The sequence below is a fragment of the Salvia hispanica genome, chromosome 1 (assembly GCF_023119035.1).
Source record: "Salvia hispanica cultivar TCC Black 2014 chromosome 1, UniMelb_Shisp_WGS_1.0, whole genome shotgun sequence".
In the NCBI taxonomy this organism is placed as follows: Eukaryota; Viridiplantae; Streptophyta; class Magnoliopsida; order Lamiales; family Lamiaceae; genus Salvia; species Salvia hispanica.
The window spans coordinates 45,985,250-46,002,172 of record NC_062965.1 but is presented as its reverse complement, the minus strand read 5'-3'; the positions used below and the strand labels follow the sequence as shown (position 1 = coordinate 46,002,172).

The window sequence follows — 16,923 nt, the reverse complement described above, 5'->3', positions numbered from 1 at the left end:
CTGGACTCGTTGTTGTAATCCATCGCTCGATAATGCTCTTGTACAAAAAGTTAGAGAGAGAGAAAACTCGTTAAAACAAGTGGTGCAAATGAAAATGAAACGAAAATCGCGTTTATATAGGTTTTAAAAAAAGCTGACCGATTGCAATGGTTCGGCTAGCGCGACGAATCGGCTAGCCGGTCGCTAGCCGACCATTGCGGATGCTCTAATTAAAAAATTTCATACATCAAACAAGTAATGTTGATTTCCAAGTTTAAAATCTCAAAAAATGTAAACTTCATACATTAATTATAAACGTTGATTCCCAATTAAAATTTTCTAATCTCAAATAATAAAACTTCGATTTGAAAAAAGTATAAGCGTTTTCCTTCCAAATCTAATTCTTTTGTGGCCAATCTTGCCGTGTAATATAATCTGCATTAATCATTTTATTAAAAGGAAAATAATTTGAAAGCTATATAGTAAAACTTTATATTATAGAATTATTTTAAGTGCAGTTTAATAAAATATCAATTTGTATGATCAAATTATTTTTACTGATTAATCAAAATAAACATAAACAACAAAAGTGAACTAAATATTGTAAAACTAACATTTTAAATTTCAAACTAATCGATCGTTCAAAGACTGAAATGCCCCATCAACTAGAATAATGATGGTCAAAACTTAAAAGTATTCACTCAATTTTTTAGGATAGTACTAGTATTTAATTTGACAAATTGTTGGAGATATCAAATATGACTATAGTGTTCAGCAGTTACAACTCACACCACACTAGCTCATCATCGAGCTTTAGGGCATCCGCATCGCAGACGCGATGCTGTCTCGGTCTCGTCTCGACGAGACGAGACAACATCGAGACAGCGTTGCGACGCTCGTCTCGTCTCGACGAGACGCGACATCTCGTCGCGCGACGTGTGCCGGCGAGGCCGGCCTCGAGCTGGCGAGACGGCGCGCGCGGCCCACGTGGATAAAAAAAAAAAATTTAAACGGTCAAATGACCGTTGCATCAAACGGTCGAATTTTTTAAATCTTTTTTTTTCTTTTATTATTCTACAAATACTCCATACTCCATTCACCATTTACACACAAACACTACTCTCATTCCTCTTCCATTCACTACACATCTATTCCTTTCTCTTCAATTGTTGAAAAAATGTCCGACGATGGAAACTCCAACGGCGGCGGCGGCTCCGGTAGGCGGCGCTCCGGCGGGCTCGACTTGAACTCGTTCGACGATTGGGCGAGCATGTACAACTTTTTAGGTACTCCCGGTTCGTCGTCGAGCACCCAAGCCTCGACCACTCCGTCGGCGTACCAAACACCACATTTTGATGTGGATGCATACTATCGTCCCTCCCCCTCCCCAGAGGTACAGGGCAATCGTCGGGATTATCCCAAATTTCGGAGATTTTTTTGCCGCCTGAACGCACTTTGTCCGACTGGCCAATAGGTGGAGGCTCCGCTCCGGCAGGAACGGGGTTAGGATCGGCGTCAATGCCGAGGAGGAAGAGGAGGAAGAGGGAGACCACGAGGTTGTGGGGGACGGCAGTCGTCATCCATACAGCCAAAACGAGACGTTGGCTCTGTACGACGCTTGGATCGGCGTCTCGTACGATCCTATCGTCGGGAATCAACAAACCAACAAGTGTTTTTGGAAAAAAGTCACCGAAGTTTACAACGCACGAAGGCCGAAGAACACCTTTGCCCGCAACGTGAAGATGCTCCGCAGTCATTGGGACCGATGCGACAAAGATGTCAAAAAATTTTGCGCGATATACAGGGGAGAAGAGGCGAATTATCAAAGCGGAGCCAGTGGAGCCGACATTCTGAGAGCGGCGTTGCGGGTCTTCAAAGACGACATCGATAAAGATTTCAAGTTTGTCGATGTGTGGTCGTAAGTCCACCACCTTGAAAGGTGGGTTGGCGGTGTCGAGTTGGGCTCGAAACGCACGAAGCACACGGCGCGTGGCCACTACTCGTCTAGTGATGGCGGTGAAGGCAACACCTCACTTGAGGGCACGCCAACCGATACGCCAACCGATGATGCAGGGGGGTGGGTCTTCTTCCGGTACACAGCGTCGGCTGCAAGGGACCAAGGCGGCGAAGGTGGCGAGAGCGAGGGGGAGAGGGAGAGGGAGGGGGAGGGGCCGTGGCGAATCAAGCCAGGCGGGCGAGGGCTCCGGCACGGGCACGGGCTACAACAGCCTAATGTCCATGTACCTGGTCGCCACGATGGCTGACACTTCAAAAATGAATCCTCGCCAATTTGAAGCCCATATGGACGGAATTGAGCATCCGAAAGCTCAACTTGCTATTCGAGATCGATCTAACTTGGGTGCACCGCCAACTTCGGGGGATGATTCGCCGGCGGAGTAGTTTTTATAGTTTAATTTAGAGTATTTTAATTATGTATTTTTTTATTTTTTAGGATTTTAAATTATGTATTTTTTTTATTTTTTAGGCTTTTAAATTGTAATTTTTATTTTATTTAATGAAGTGCGTTTTTATTAATTGAATTTGTTGGAAATAAAAATAAAAAATGAAATTGAATGAATAGTTAAGGGATGAGATGACTAAGAGATGGTTAAGAGATGGAGGGATGCAGGTGTTGTCTCTTAGTCAAGAGATGAGCTGAAAAGTACAGTGGGGCCCATGAATAGTGAAGAGATGAGACGGTTAAGAGACGGATAAGAGACAGGGATGCGGATGGCCTTACACATTGAATGAAGAACATCTCCCTTCTCTCTGAAAACGCAATCGAAAATTAATTTATATTTTATTACAATATTTTTTCATTCAAAATCTTTCTGAAGAGCACACCATGTTATTTTATAGTGAACTACAAAAATGTCTTTGGACTATGGGGTTATCTCATAAATAGTTCCTGGACTTTAAAAATATCACCAACAGTCCCTGGATTAAGGGTTAATATCAAAAACGGTCCTTTTGCACTGTTTTGAGACGAAAATGCCCTTTTGAGGGGTTTTTGGAGGTTCGAGCAATTTGATCTTTTTACACTTTTAATATTTTAAATCTGATATTATTTCAGTTATGTACTAAATCTGATATTATTTCAAAATTATCATTCTTCTTCCCTTTTGTCATCCTTCACTTTGTTTCTTTATATCAATATTAGATTTAATTTATAAAATTAAATTTTAAATTTTGATTTTTAAATATCAATAAATTTTTTTAATTAAAACTATTAATTCATGGACACTATAAATATTGAAGGAACTGGCAGCGGAAGAGGTGTTGCATGGATTAACATAATTTAGCAATTATTAATCACACCAATAAATCACATAATAATCAGATCTATTTAGCAGATTATTTAGACAAAATCTATTCGCGTAATTCTTACATGTATCATGCTCATAACTTGAATTAATCATGCTTTAAGAATATTGAAACCTAAAACATGCTTTTCTACGGAGCAGAAAAATACCTTATTAATTCTCCAAAGAATTGAAGATGGCTAGCTGTTTCTCCACGTGACGCTTTGAATACTAGACCCCAAATCTTCTCTCTCGGTTCCCGAACCAGTACTCCGATACCAGTGTGGGCTGATCTCACCAGAATAGTAGGACTTAAATAAAGAAGACAGAAGAAATCCTTTTGGGAATAGGAGTAGAATTCGAATTCCTCTTCAGCTAGAGGGAGTCGAAATATTCAAAAATTTCAAGTATAAAATTGTGATGATTCTGTCTCCTTTATTCTCCTATTTATATTAAGTTCCTTTTGGGCCCAGACAGGGATCTATGGAAGGTTTTGGATATGGGCTCATCCAATTTACTTTTTACTAATTAAATTGAATCCACAATTTAATATAAGTTATAATTGGAATATTACGAGCAGCCACTACAGAAGTAATATTGAACTCTCCCCATCCAAATCCGAAATTATAAGTAATCCGGGTTTCCGTTTAACTTTCATTTCCCGCGCTTAAGATAAAAATGTCCATTAATTAATTAATATCTGCTATGGACTTAATTAATTAACTTCTTATTAATTCCAAGAGTGGACTTAGCATGAAACGCTCATTTATTATTCATAGAGTAATCAAACTCCAACTAGCTAGGTTCCGAATAATAGTTTCGCGCTCCTCTTGAGGACATTATCAAACGAGACTCACCTCGCACACGATTCAATATAATAGCAATCCTAGCACCGCTAGATATTGATCACCACTACCCAATATATCAGGATCATTGGGTTACGAAAACCCGCACCATTTGATAAGTCAAAGTAATGCATAATCAATACCGTATGCTCAATGCTAATCTACATTGATTAAGAAACAAATATTTATCAAGACCTCGCCTTTCAGTAGATAGCATAAGGACAAGTCTTGCTGTTAGATCCGTTCAGTGCTATACCACACCAATGTCATCTTATTTCAGTAAGACTTAGAAATATGCGGACTGACATTGCAACCTTTCTCGATGGATAGTCAAATTCCAACTAGGTTGTGAAATTCATCTTTTTCTTTGTTTAGAACTGACCGTGTTACCTTAAAATGGACGCCGCCCACAACCGGTCTACTAAAACAAAGACTTAGACTTTGTTAAGTTAACTTATACATTTAAACATGCATTAATATCCATTAAATGTAAAACATAACAACATTATGACAAAAATAATCTGTTTTATTCATTGGAAAATAAAATAAGAGTTTTACAGTATTCAATCACTCGAAACGTGATTTCTAGTATACAAACTCTAACAAAATATTGATTAAAACTATTAATTTTTGTTATTTAATATAATATTCAGCTAAATTGAAGAAGTACAAAAATATAATATTAATAGTGATGGAAAAATAAGAGTTATTCTATTTAGCCTCCGTTCGGTTGTTATAATTGCTTGTGATAGAATATTATGAAGTTGACTAAAAATTTTATACAGAAGTATTTTTGTTGAAATTTTCTAGTAATTATGATTGTTTTCAAATTATATACGAAAATTATATTAGTCTTACATTAGATGCATATTTATTTCAAAATAAATCGTGTTATATGATCTATTTATGATTAAAGCTATTAAATATTGATTAAAACTAAGGCATTGTTATATCTTATTGATTAAATATTAGACACGGAGTATTGATTATGCTATTTGTTATTTAATAATTTTTATAATTAAAAAAATTTATTGATATTTAAAAACTGAAATTTAAAATTTAATTTTGTAAAAAATCTAATATTGAAATAAAGAAACAAAGTGAAAGATGACAAAAGGGAAGAAGAATGATAATTTTGAAATAATATCAAATTTAGTACGTAACTGAAATAATATCAGATTTAAAATGTTAAAAGTGTAAAAAGACCAAATTCCCCAAACCCCTCAAAAGGGCATTTTCATCTCGAAACAGTGCAAATGGACCGTTTTTTATATCAACTCTTAATCCAGGAACTGCTGGTGATATTTTTAAAGTCTAGGGACCATTTATAAGATAACCCCATGAGACCATTTTTATAGTTCACTCTTTTTTTTAAGAGCACACCATGTTGTTGTTAAACTATCTGTTTCAACTTTAAATTATAAAATTTCATTTGGTATAATTCAATTTGACAAGCCACATGTACACTTTTGACATATCTCAATAGTTTGATCTTTTTATTAATAGTGAATTATGAGTAAATGTTACCTGATTTTTCATCTTCGCACATAAATAGTACTTAATCTTTATTTTATATCGATTTTGGTACCCCATGACAAAAATAACCCTAGATACTCAACATATGAATTTTTTTCTTATGGAGGATATTTTGGAAATTTCAATTAAATAGAACCAAATATGTGATTTTTTTTCTTCCTTTCTTATTTCTTTTTCTTCTTCTTTAGTTTACTCTTCTTTCTTTTGAGTATTTTATCTTCCTTTCTTCTTTCTTTTTTCTCCTTAGTTTATGTTTCCTCTTTTTTCTTTTCTCTTCTTTTTCTTCTTTCTTTGTAATTGTTTTATACATACATCTAATTGCATTCATAATATAAATCAATAATAAAACACATAATTAAATTAATTATTTAAAATAATTAAATCAATTGAATATTTTTAATTAAATTGTGAATACAATTCACAATTTTAAATTTTGATTAGTTAATAATTAATATAAAATAATAATTATTATTTATTAATCACTACTAACTTTTACTATTATTACAATAATATTATTATAATAATTAAATATAATTATAACTATAATTATGATTAAGTATATTTAAATGATATTAAAAAATAATTTAATTATAAAATCAAAATATTAATATTAATATTGATTAATAATAATAGTATAAAGAGTGAGGAGAATGAGAGAAGATATTATAATATCACTTTTGGTACTAATTTTGTTAATGCCCAAAATATCCTTTATGGCACAAATGAAAAATTGAATTTGTTTAGAGGGTATTTTGGGGTGAAAAATGCATCAGGTACAAAAAATGTGATTTATAGGTACCAAAAACGATATAAAATAAAGATCATGTATTATTTATGTACGAAAGTGAAAGATCAGGTACCATTTATGTAGTTCACTCTTTTATTAATTATAATTTTTATTTCATTCTTCAATTACAACCCAATGGTTACGAACCGTATCTGAAAATGTTGATTATTGGTTATCGGAGCAATTCTATTCAACTATCAATTAGAGCATGAATAACCCTGGCCCGGATTTGGGCCGCAAGTCCCCTCCACGTCATCATTCCCTCAAATTAGGGGTTCCAGGCCACAACTCCATTAACACCGCAGGCCACAACTCGGGCCACAACTCAGGCCACAACTATTCATCTGCACTATTCACAACATATTTTAATCGTAAAATAGAATACGTTGAACAATTAAAACCGGGAAAATTCATTGTTCAGTCGGAAAATAGAAAATTACAACATTGAAATTTAAAAATTCAAAAAAAAAAAATTTAAAACATAAGTCAATTGCGGTTCCAAATTTCTTCAATTAGATCCGCTTGGAGGCGTGTGTGTTGATCTTCTTGGCGCATCGCCGCTGAACGGGCCATGACATTGCGCACGTCGGGAGGAACACCTTGCACGGCCGGATCGGTGACAGTGTAGCTACTGCTGGCGCTGACGAGCGGATCGTCGCTCCAGACAGTGGCGTTGTCTCCCTCGTCCTCAACGATCATGTTATGCATTATGATACATGCATACATGATGTCGGCGATTAGCGGACGGTGCCAACCACGGGCCGCTCCCTTCACTATAGCCCAACGTGATTGGAGAACTCCAAATGCGCGCTCCACATCTTTCCGAGCCGCCTCTTGCTTTTTGGCAAACAACTTCCTCCTATCCGTAGTCGGACATGTGATGGTCTTCACGAACACGGGCCATCTAGGGTAGATCCCGTCTGCCAGATAGTACCCCATAGTGTACCGACGGTGGTTGGCCGTGAACTCTACGGTAGGCGCTCGCCCGGCACACAAGTCGTTGAACAATGGAGACCCGTTCAACACATTGAGGTCGTTGTTCGACCCAGCGACTCCAAAGTAGGCATGCCAGATCCACAACCGTTGGTCGGCAACGGCCTCCAACACAATCGTTGGATGTGTGCCCTTGTGCCCGCTAGTGAATGCTCCTCTCCAAGCCATTGGACAATTCTTCCACGGCCAGTGCATACAGTCGATGCTGCCCAGCATCCCCGGGAAGCCGTGCCTCTCCTCGTGCATTCGCACCAATCTGCGAACATCGTCGGACGTTGGCTTTCTCAAGTATGTGTCCTTGAATGCTTCGATCACTGCCCGACAGAATTTGGCTAGGCAAGCGCGTCCAGTATGCTCGCTCACATGGAGGTACTCATCAAACATATCTGCAGTTGTTCCGTAAGCGAGTTGGCGGAGGGCGGATGTGCATTTCTGTAAAGTCGATATACTTTGCCGCCCGACAGCATCGAAGGTTTGCATAAAGTACGCGTCACGAGCCACAACTGCGTTGACAATGCGCAAGAACACATGCCTCCGCATCCGGAACCGGCGACGGAACATCTGATCACTCCATCGAGGATCTGCAGAGAAATAATCCATGAAAAGCCGCAAACCAGCTTGTTCACGGTCTCGGTGGATATACATCCGAGTACGCGGTACCCGGTCGTGTTGCTCGTTCCACGCTTGGATAGCAGCTTGATAGCGTTCCACCTCGTTGTTGATTTCTTCTTGGATTGCGGGCATCGCCGTCTCTAACATTCGAGCCATTTGAGCTTCGATTGCTCGTTGGCCTTCACGCCGAGGCGGCATTTTTCGAATTTTATCGTGAGAGTGAGAGAAATGAAGTTGAAGTAATTTGAAAATGGATGGAAGAGTGGTATTATATATTAATTTTTGAATTTAAAAAAAAAAATTATTGAAGTTGCGGCCCGGCCCGGCCCGAACCACAAATAACGCCGGGCCGGGACTCATTGCGGCACGGCCCATGCCGATTAACGCTAGGCCGGGACGGGCCTCGGGAGCGGCCCGGGGACGCAACTGCGTCCTCGGGACCGTCCCGGGCCGTGACTCAACCTCCTCCAACGCTAAACACGGGCCGGGACTCGCGAGTTGCGGCCCGGCCCGACAGCGTTATTCATGCCCTTACTACCTCTGTTTCCCAAAATTTGCCTCACTTTGACCTGACACGAGTTTTAAGAAATACTATAATGGAAGGTGAGTTGAAAAAGTTAGTGGATTGTGAACCCTAATTTTATACTTCCTCTGTCCCATTAGAAATGCAACGTTTTCCTTTTTGGATTGTCCCACTAAAAATGCAACATTTCCTAAAATGGAAACATCACTCTCTCTACTTTTCCCTCTCTCTTACTTTATTCTCTCTTCATTAACTAACAAAACAACACTTGCATAAAATCCTGTGCCGGAAACCAAATGTTTCATATTTATTGGGACGGAGGGAGTATATTATTAGTTTTTTTATAATAAAATGTGAGTAGAAATGAGTTAGTGGAATATGGTCCACTACCAAAAATGGTAAAAAGTGAACTGGGACAAATTTTGGGGGACGGATGGAAATAGAAAAATGGAACAAATTTTCAAGGACGGAGTTAGTATTCAATAACTAATTAACCATTTAGCCACCCCTAGTTGTGTATTGTCATTCTAAAACGATTAGATGTACTATTAATAATTGAAATTCATTTCGGTTATTTTAAAGTTCTAGGCACTCAACTTAGACCATAATACAGTTCGGATAATTAAATTTCGCATTTTATGAATTAAGGAATTAAATAAAGTCATTTAAAACTACTTTTTGATATATTTTGAAATCAATCTGTCACAACTAGCCTCAGCCGTTTAAACAAGACTTAAGTTACATGAGTACAATAATTATACCTGCATATGTAGTAGAACAGTAGATTAAATATTGGGAGTCATCTCCAATTATTGATTATTGTTAGAGATAGATGCAAAAGAATGAAAGAGGAATACAGAATACAGAATACAGTTTTGGAACAGACACATTAATATTTTATTTTTTCATCTACTGAAGTCTGTCTCATATTCTGAATTGGGCTGAGAAAACAAAATAAATCTTGCAATTATACTGGAATATTTTGATAAAAAAGACATGAGCTATTCTTGCAAGAACCATACATATTTCATTCTCTTGAAAATTAACTACGCCAATCTAAGCAAAGTCCTTGTATACTCAGCCACCAAACAACTGTAGTTCAGATCATAATGGAGGCATGTATTTTCTGCCTCCGATTCTTGCTCTTGAGCCTATTGTATACCTATAAAACGAGCATAATCGACCCACCTGCATAACGATTTCCATAGTTTTTTGTTACGCTGCAGTTTACAAGAAAATGTGAGGCCAAAAGAGGCGAGATACTTACAGTAATGAGCCTAAAAACGTGTTGCCTGTTCGCACAGCGAAGCAAATTGCGCTCAAGACCAACTTGTGCTGGTGAAGCAATGGTTCTAGACAGCGTTGCTCGATAACACCAGCCAGAACCTGGTATCTGTTGAAGAAAACAAGGTGTTCGACGCATAAATATTGTGGACAAAGAAGTATTCCGTTATGATCAAAACTCAACGGGTTATCTGTCATGATCCCATATTATAGTTGTGAAGGATATAGCTTTTAAGATTATAGAATAGGAGAGAAGACGTTAAAAAAGAGTGTTTATTCTCGTGACATACCGAAGATTGCTTGATATAGACATGTAAACACCATATGCTACACTTGTTTTAATGACTGGAACGTTCTCCACACCATGTTGATCCGAGTCCTTGACAGCTTTACGAGCATTTATTAATGCATTTGTCACAACTGTACCAACCTATTATACATCATGAACGAATCATTGTTATATTCTATTTTTCTCTAACTTCTGCTGAAACCAATCAAATTAAACTAAACATAGAGGTGACGGGAAAGTTTGGTAGCACAAAACTAGTTAAAAAGCTTCCTCACTGGTACCCTCAGACAAATAATTCTTTTAGAAGCCAGTACATGAAAGAACAGAGCCAAAGTATCACAAAAATCCATTACATATCTGTCAGAGATGGTTTCACGTGTTAATAAAAAACAAAATGACAACATTCTTTACTTGACACATGTAACTATTTTAAATGTAAGGAATTTAATTAGGCAGATAGACGGAGTATACGGTGCAGAACGTTTAACTGAAAAAACAGGGAAACCTGTCTAACATCCATGGATCATAAACTTAAAACAACTTACAAGAAATGAAAGCAAAGACTATTTTATGACGAACACCAAGACTTCAACTTTTGTTGTACGAAGGACCTTGAAACTTACCAGAGATGAAGTAGTGCCAACAGCAAACAGCTTTGCACCATTCCGCTGAAAAAGTTTGACAGAATATAAGATAGAATCTAAAGTTGTTTGATTTGAATTTTATTCAACAGCAGGTAAGAGAGAGATCCTTACCACAACGCCACCCACTCTCTGCAACAATGAGAATGAGGATCCCGGCAAAGCAATCTGCATACAAGATTTAACCAAGGTGTTATCAATCAGTTCGGATTGGAGAAATATGTGCAGACGCAATAAAAAGTTAATTCACCTGAAAAGCATTGGCTGGGCAGCTGTAAAAGAACTTAGCAATGCGTCCAGCATTCTGAGCAAGAGGAGGACTCAGAGAAACAGTAGGAGCTGGAAGATAGACGAGCATAAAATCTGCTATTATAGCCATCACCTGAGGTAAAGACAATTTGACAGCGTAAGGTCGAGTCTCATCAGACTTGCCTGTTGGTAGTAAGTTTCTATCAACATAATCAAAGGCAAGTGAACAACCAACAATTATCACTAGTATATAGAGGCCGTAGGGTGTCTCCGGTGGCGCCCCTCCCACTCGCCCTTCCCATGCCACGTCAGCACTAGCCCCTCCCATTCCACTGCCACATCACTAGCCCTTCCCACTGCACTAGCCCTTCCCACTAGGACTTCCCGCAATAAAATTAATAAATTCACAATTAAAATTAAAATTTACGAAATTAAAATTTACGGAATTAAAAATTTCGATACGAGCCATATTTATAGAGTTTTTTTTATAAAAATAAAAAAATAAAAAAAAAATCGGTGGGACGTCCTACCCATGCCACAGTGGCGCCCGTCAGGTAGGACGTCGACAGGAGGGGCGAGGCCATCGCAAGGGCACACGGGACGGGCGTGGGCGCCCTTCCCGCCCACTATGGCGTCAGGTCGCCCGTCCCCGACGGCGAACGGGAGGGGCGCCGTTGGAGACACCCTAAATTACTTTCTGAGCACAAACTTATTATAGAGCTATTGTTTTTGTTACAAAATCATCACAGAAAACTAATTTATGGTGACAGTAACTCTGCATACATCAGTTCAAGATAGGAATTCTTCAACAATTGATATAACATCATATGCACTATAACAAAGTGTAAATCTAAGTAAGTATTTGCAGTGAAAATGAATAACGAATAGCCATGATGTGAAACCACCATACCACATCAGCAAATACAACTTCCAGCTCATTGAAGAAGTTCTCCTTGCGACGCTGGTATTCTGCAGCAGTCTGTGTAGAAATCAAAATAACAGAGAAAACAGAACAAAAAATCAGAAATGAAATATTAAACGAAAACACACACACACACATAGTGGCAAATGCATCAAATACCTTGGTGAATAATCCAACGCCACATTCAATGCCAACTTTAGCCAAGAAGAGATCGTCAGCCAACAACCTCTCCTTGAATCCACCGAACTTCATCAACCACGACAGAAATCCATTGCATTCGAGATCGAAATACCTCACAATAATCGATCCAGGTATCCTGCCGTCCTCCACCGCAGCTTTCATGTCGAGCGGCAAGCTCTCGAGGCTCCTCCCGGCCTCAGCCAGCGCCATCAGCGCCTCCTTCCTGTTCCTCCTCTTGTTGCTATCGCCTTCGCCGCCGTCATTGTCATCTCCCCCTCCGCCGCCGCCGCCGCCTCCGAGCCTGCCTCCGTCGTCTCCGCCGTCGCCTCCGGTGACCAATTTGACATTGATCTCACTGTTGGTTGCGGCGGCATTTCGGAACAGTGAATGCTTTTGAGGAAACAGGATGAGAGAGAGCGATCTCGGATTTTTCGAGCTCAAGGAGAGGGAAGGAGTAGGTAGTGAGAGAGGATTGGGATTGGTGCGGTGGTGGAAGGAGAATGACGGCGGCGACGGTGATGAAATGAGCCCGATTGTGTTGGCCATCGACATTGCAGGAGGCTCTCTCTCTCTCTCTCTCTCTCTCTCTAGGCTTGATTGTGTTATTCCCTCTCTGCTGTGCCTGTATGTGTGGGATATTTATTGGAGCGGAGGTGGCGGTGGCGGAGGTGGTAGCAGTGGCGGAGTCTCCATTGTTGCGGTTTTTGACTAGCGTTAATTTAGGTTGGGTAGGTTCAAACGCTCCTAATATTTGTACCCTGTGTCTAGTGTACCTGCGCCACTTTCTAATTTTTTTAATTTTTTAAATAGTCCTATATAAAATCATGTTTCATTTAAAATATGCAATATATATCAATGTTGTCTAGTAAGACATCAACACTTATAAATCTGAAGTGATTCTACTAAAGTCAACAACATTCAATTTAGGTTTTAAAGTTAAACAATGTCCTAATATTGGAAAAAGTTTTTCCAGCATGTACCTAAAAATTTAAAGGGTAGTATTTCTCTTATATAATCAATCTTTGAATAAAGTGTCACAAATAAACCGAGTAAAATATATGAAGTTTAGAGATCCTAAGTTTGGCGAGCAAAGCGTGATGTGGATTATTTCCTCTTTAACATATGATGTTTTAGAAAGTCGATGTAAAATTAGCTAAAAAGCGAAATATTAATCAAATTTAGCATAATATTTAATAGTTTCTTTCTATGCATTTAATTTTTCGCTTATGTAGAGATTATTAAAAAAAAGAGCATACAATTTGATCATATGCATATAGATATAGTACCGAGCATGTCAACAAAATCAATCAATACATAGATTATATTCTTTCTGCACATTTGACGAATATTAGTATTCATTACTCTTCTTGGAATTTTGGGTGTTTATTTTTAGATTTCAGTAAATTTCAAGCTTAAATTATTCATCTCTCACACTAGTATCTCGAATTTCAATTTGGTAACATTTATAAAATTTCAACCACAATCATAATCTTTCAACAAATCATTTTTTTAAATATTCAATTTCATATGTTTATTTAAATTACAATATTTATAAAATGAAAATAAATAATTTAAAAATTCAGAATTTACGTAACTAAAATTTAGAAAATTACATAATTAAAAAATAAAAATTTATACGTATAATGCAAATAGAAAAACTACACAATTGATATTAGTTGAAGTGATCGAATCTCTGCAGTAAGATCGTATTGGGTTGGTCAAAAATTCATTTTCGCAAAGAAAACTCTGAGTTTGAAATTCTCGAAATTGAGGCGATGCACCTCGGATGGGTTGGCATGGGGGTCGTCAAGCTAGATTTGGCTTCAACATAGGCAAAATTAGTTGTGTTTTTTCCTTCATCTTTAATTATGATGGTGTGATGAGTAATACATGTATACATGATGTCGACAATGCATGATTCGTACCACAGGCCTTTTGCAATCATCCAACAAGAGTACATTGAAAATGCGTTAGCATCATTTCGTGTTGCCTCTTGCCATGTACTCCCTCCGTCCCAGTTTAAGAGTCTTGTTTTGCTATTTTCGTCCGTCCCAGTTTAAGAGTCTCATTTAGAATTTACCATATTTGGATATAAAATTTAGCCTCATTGTTGATGAAATTTACAACCATTACTTTCATAAAAAAATAACAAAACAAATCCTAAACATACAAAAAGTCAAAAAAGGGTCTCGCTTTCCACCACATCACTTCAATGATTACACACTCCAACAACCACTACCTCACTTCAATGATTACACACTCCAACAACCACTACCTTACTTCAATGATTACATACTCCAAGTCTCCAACTATTTCTTAAAACTCGTGCCCTAACTAAATTAAACTCCTAAACTGGGACGGAGGGAGTAACAAACAATGTGCTCTTTAGGTCAATTGGACACATAAATTTGGCGAACACCTGAAACTTTGGATATATATATCATCGGCCAAATAATAGCCCATGTTGCAGAGTTAATGATTGAGTGTGAATTTGATTGATGGTGTCATGCCAACGCATACTTTGTTAAAGATAGACGAGTGGTTCGTGGTGTTGATTGTCATTGTTCAATGCGTACACACCGAAAGAGTGCATGACAAATCCATAAAACTTGGTCAACAACTACTCGGAAGAGTGATCGTCAATTGCATGTCCTTGTATTCGCTAGTGAGTGCGTCTCTCTATGTCATAGGCCAATTTTTTCGTAACTAGCGCATACAATCGATGCTAGCTAGCTAGCATTATAGGCAGTGGCTGATCCAGGGGGCAAGAGGGGGAGACCGCCCCTCCCGACGATCTGCTACCATAGACTCGAACGTGATTTTTCCATTGTCGCCCCCTCTAATAGCTTCTGACGTCGCCCCTCTCCCTCTGTTAGCTTCCGATAAATTTTATTTCGCCCCTTCCGTTTTAAGATCCTGGATCCACCACTGAATATAGGGAAGTGTGAAATCTCTAGTGCATATTCATTAATCATTAGGTGTCTTGCACCGTTGATCTTCTTGAATATGCGTCGTGGAATGCTTCAATGAGCTTGCGAGAAAATCATTTGAGGTATCGCCGCCCCACTGTGTCAGCAACGTATATACATGTACTCATCAAAATAGGGTGGAGACCAACTAAACGCAAGTTGTCAAGTCGCTATTGTATATTTTTGCTACGTCAAGCGTCCATGCAGCCACATTATCTGTTCGCTGCTAGAAACATGCATCACGTCCTACCAACGTGTTAGCTATGCACATGAAAAACAATATGTGCATATAGAATCGGCATTGAAACACAGTTGCACCCATCGTGGCTCGCCGAAGAAATAATCCTACACATGTCGTCATTTTAATGCTCTCAATGCATGTACGTCCTCGGTACATGAGGCATCCGATCCGCGGAGCGACAAAACCGTTCTTTCTAAGTACTCTTTCTATGTATTTACCCTAGAATAACAATTAGTGACCTTACCCAGCCGCTTTGGTGACAAAAAAGTATAATCTGCAAGAAGAATAACTAAAAGAGATAAGGTTCACAAGCTCAATAGTATAATCACATATTATAATGTAATTCTCAAAACTCGAATGATGTATAGTCATCATATATGAATAGTTATAGTTACTTTACCAATTTGGAAGATTCAATTGGTTTTGTCCAATTCACATAAATATTAATAAATATTAACTCATAAAATATGGACTATTTTATAAATTCACATAGCCAAAACTAACATTCATGTATCTATTTTAACACACCAAGTGTCACATAGTCCACATGAGTTCAATTGTTCAACAATCCTCAACCTACACCATAATATTAAGCCTAACTACCAATATCACACATTATCAAATTGTAAGCAGTCTACTTATCATTTTTTATCTTCAATTCATTTTCTTTAGCAGTTACAAACGGATCCACATATCACATGTGGTTTGTATAACTTCCATATTATTATGTCATAAAACATTACTTAACCCATTCATTATCAACGTGATTCAGAAGATATGTATATCACAAGTTACTTTGTATGAACTCGTTTAATCATAGAATAATATACCAAGTAAATTTTTTAATTATACCACGTAGGTCTACATGTCAAGTTAAAAAAATCGAAAAACTTGCAACAAGGATGGCATAAGCATTTGAGGAATATTTAGATACAATTAGTCCTTAATATATATATTCCCCATCCTATCCTCCTTAAAAATATGAACTACTTTTATTTTAGGTCATCTCCTGAAATTATTATTTTCTATTAAGGAAATCTTTATCTCTCTTTCTAATGATGTTAAAACTATTCTCCACGGCCAATAGTTTAATTATTTTTTCTTTCTTATATCTATCTTATTTTACCAATTAAACATTGAAACTTTTGCATTTTCAAAATTTCATTTAAGGGATTGTTATAGTAATTCTTAACATTCACTCCACTTGTTATGATAATGATTCTAATTTAAATTTATCTCAAATTTTCTTCTAGTATTATTTTCCTTTATACTATTTCTTACCCCCTCCGTTCCATAGTAATGGAGGCGTTTTTTTTCGGCACGGAGATTAAGAAAAATTGTGTTAGGTGAGTTAAGTAAAGGGAGAAAAAGTGAAAAATGAAAAAGGTAGAAAGATGAAGAGAGAGAAAAGTAAGAGGGAGTAAAGTAGGTGTGAAAAAATGTGTTGACTTTTACTAAAAAGGGAAATGACTCTATTACTATGGAACGTACCAAAATGGCAAAATAACTCTATTACTATGGAACGGAGGGAGTAATATTTATCTAACTAAACCGAGACTCCTAATCGCGGA

General features: G+C 37.6%; 2 protein-coding genes across 2 annotated transcripts; both read right to left on the bottom strand.

Moving 5' to 3' along the window:
• Positions 1 to 6,935: 6,935 nt before the first annotated feature.
• LOC125198460 (protein ALP1-like) lies at positions 6,936 to 8,252 on the bottom strand. The gene has a single exon (XM_048096800.1). The coding sequence runs from the start codon at positions 8,250 to 8,252 to the stop codon at positions 6,936 to 6,938; it is 1,317 nt and encodes a 438-aa protein (XP_047952757.1).
• Positions 8,253 to 9,519: 1,267 nt separating this feature from the next.
• Positions 9,520 to 12,867, bottom strand: LOC125203156 (protein RETICULATA-RELATED 4, chloroplastic-like). The gene is made up of 8 exons (XM_048101458.1): positions 12,122 to 12,867; positions 11,951 to 12,019; positions 11,042 to 11,173; positions 10,906 to 10,959; positions 10,774 to 10,818; positions 10,152 to 10,291; positions 9,845 to 9,970; positions 9,520 to 9,765 (listed from the first exon to the last, which is right to left on the bottom strand). The coding sequence occupies exons 1-8, from the start codon at positions 12,692 to 12,694 to the stop codon at positions 9,729 to 9,731; spliced, it is 1,176 nt and encodes a 391-aa protein (XP_047957415.1). The 5' UTR covers positions 12,695 to 12,867; the 3' UTR covers positions 9,520 to 9,728.
• Between the last annotated feature and the right edge of the window lie 4,056 nt (positions 12,868 to 16,923).

Coding starts and splice junctions, on each gene's coding strand:
- LOC125203156 (XM_048101458.1), bottom strand. CDS start 12,694: ATGTCGATGGCCAACACAATCGGGCTCATTTCATCACCGTCGCCGCCG. Junction 10,819..10,905: donor AGAGAGTGGGTGGCGTTGTG/GTAAGGATCTCT, acceptor AAACTTTTTCAG/CGGAATGGTGCAAAGCTGTT. Junction 9,766..9,844: donor ACGTTTTTAGGCTCATTACT/GTAAGTATCTCG, acceptor ATCGTTATGCAG/GTGGGTCGATTATGCTCGTT.
- LOC125198460 (XM_048096800.1), bottom strand. CDS start 8,252: ATGCCGCCTCGGCGTGAAGGCCAACGAGCAATCGAAGCTCAAATGGCT.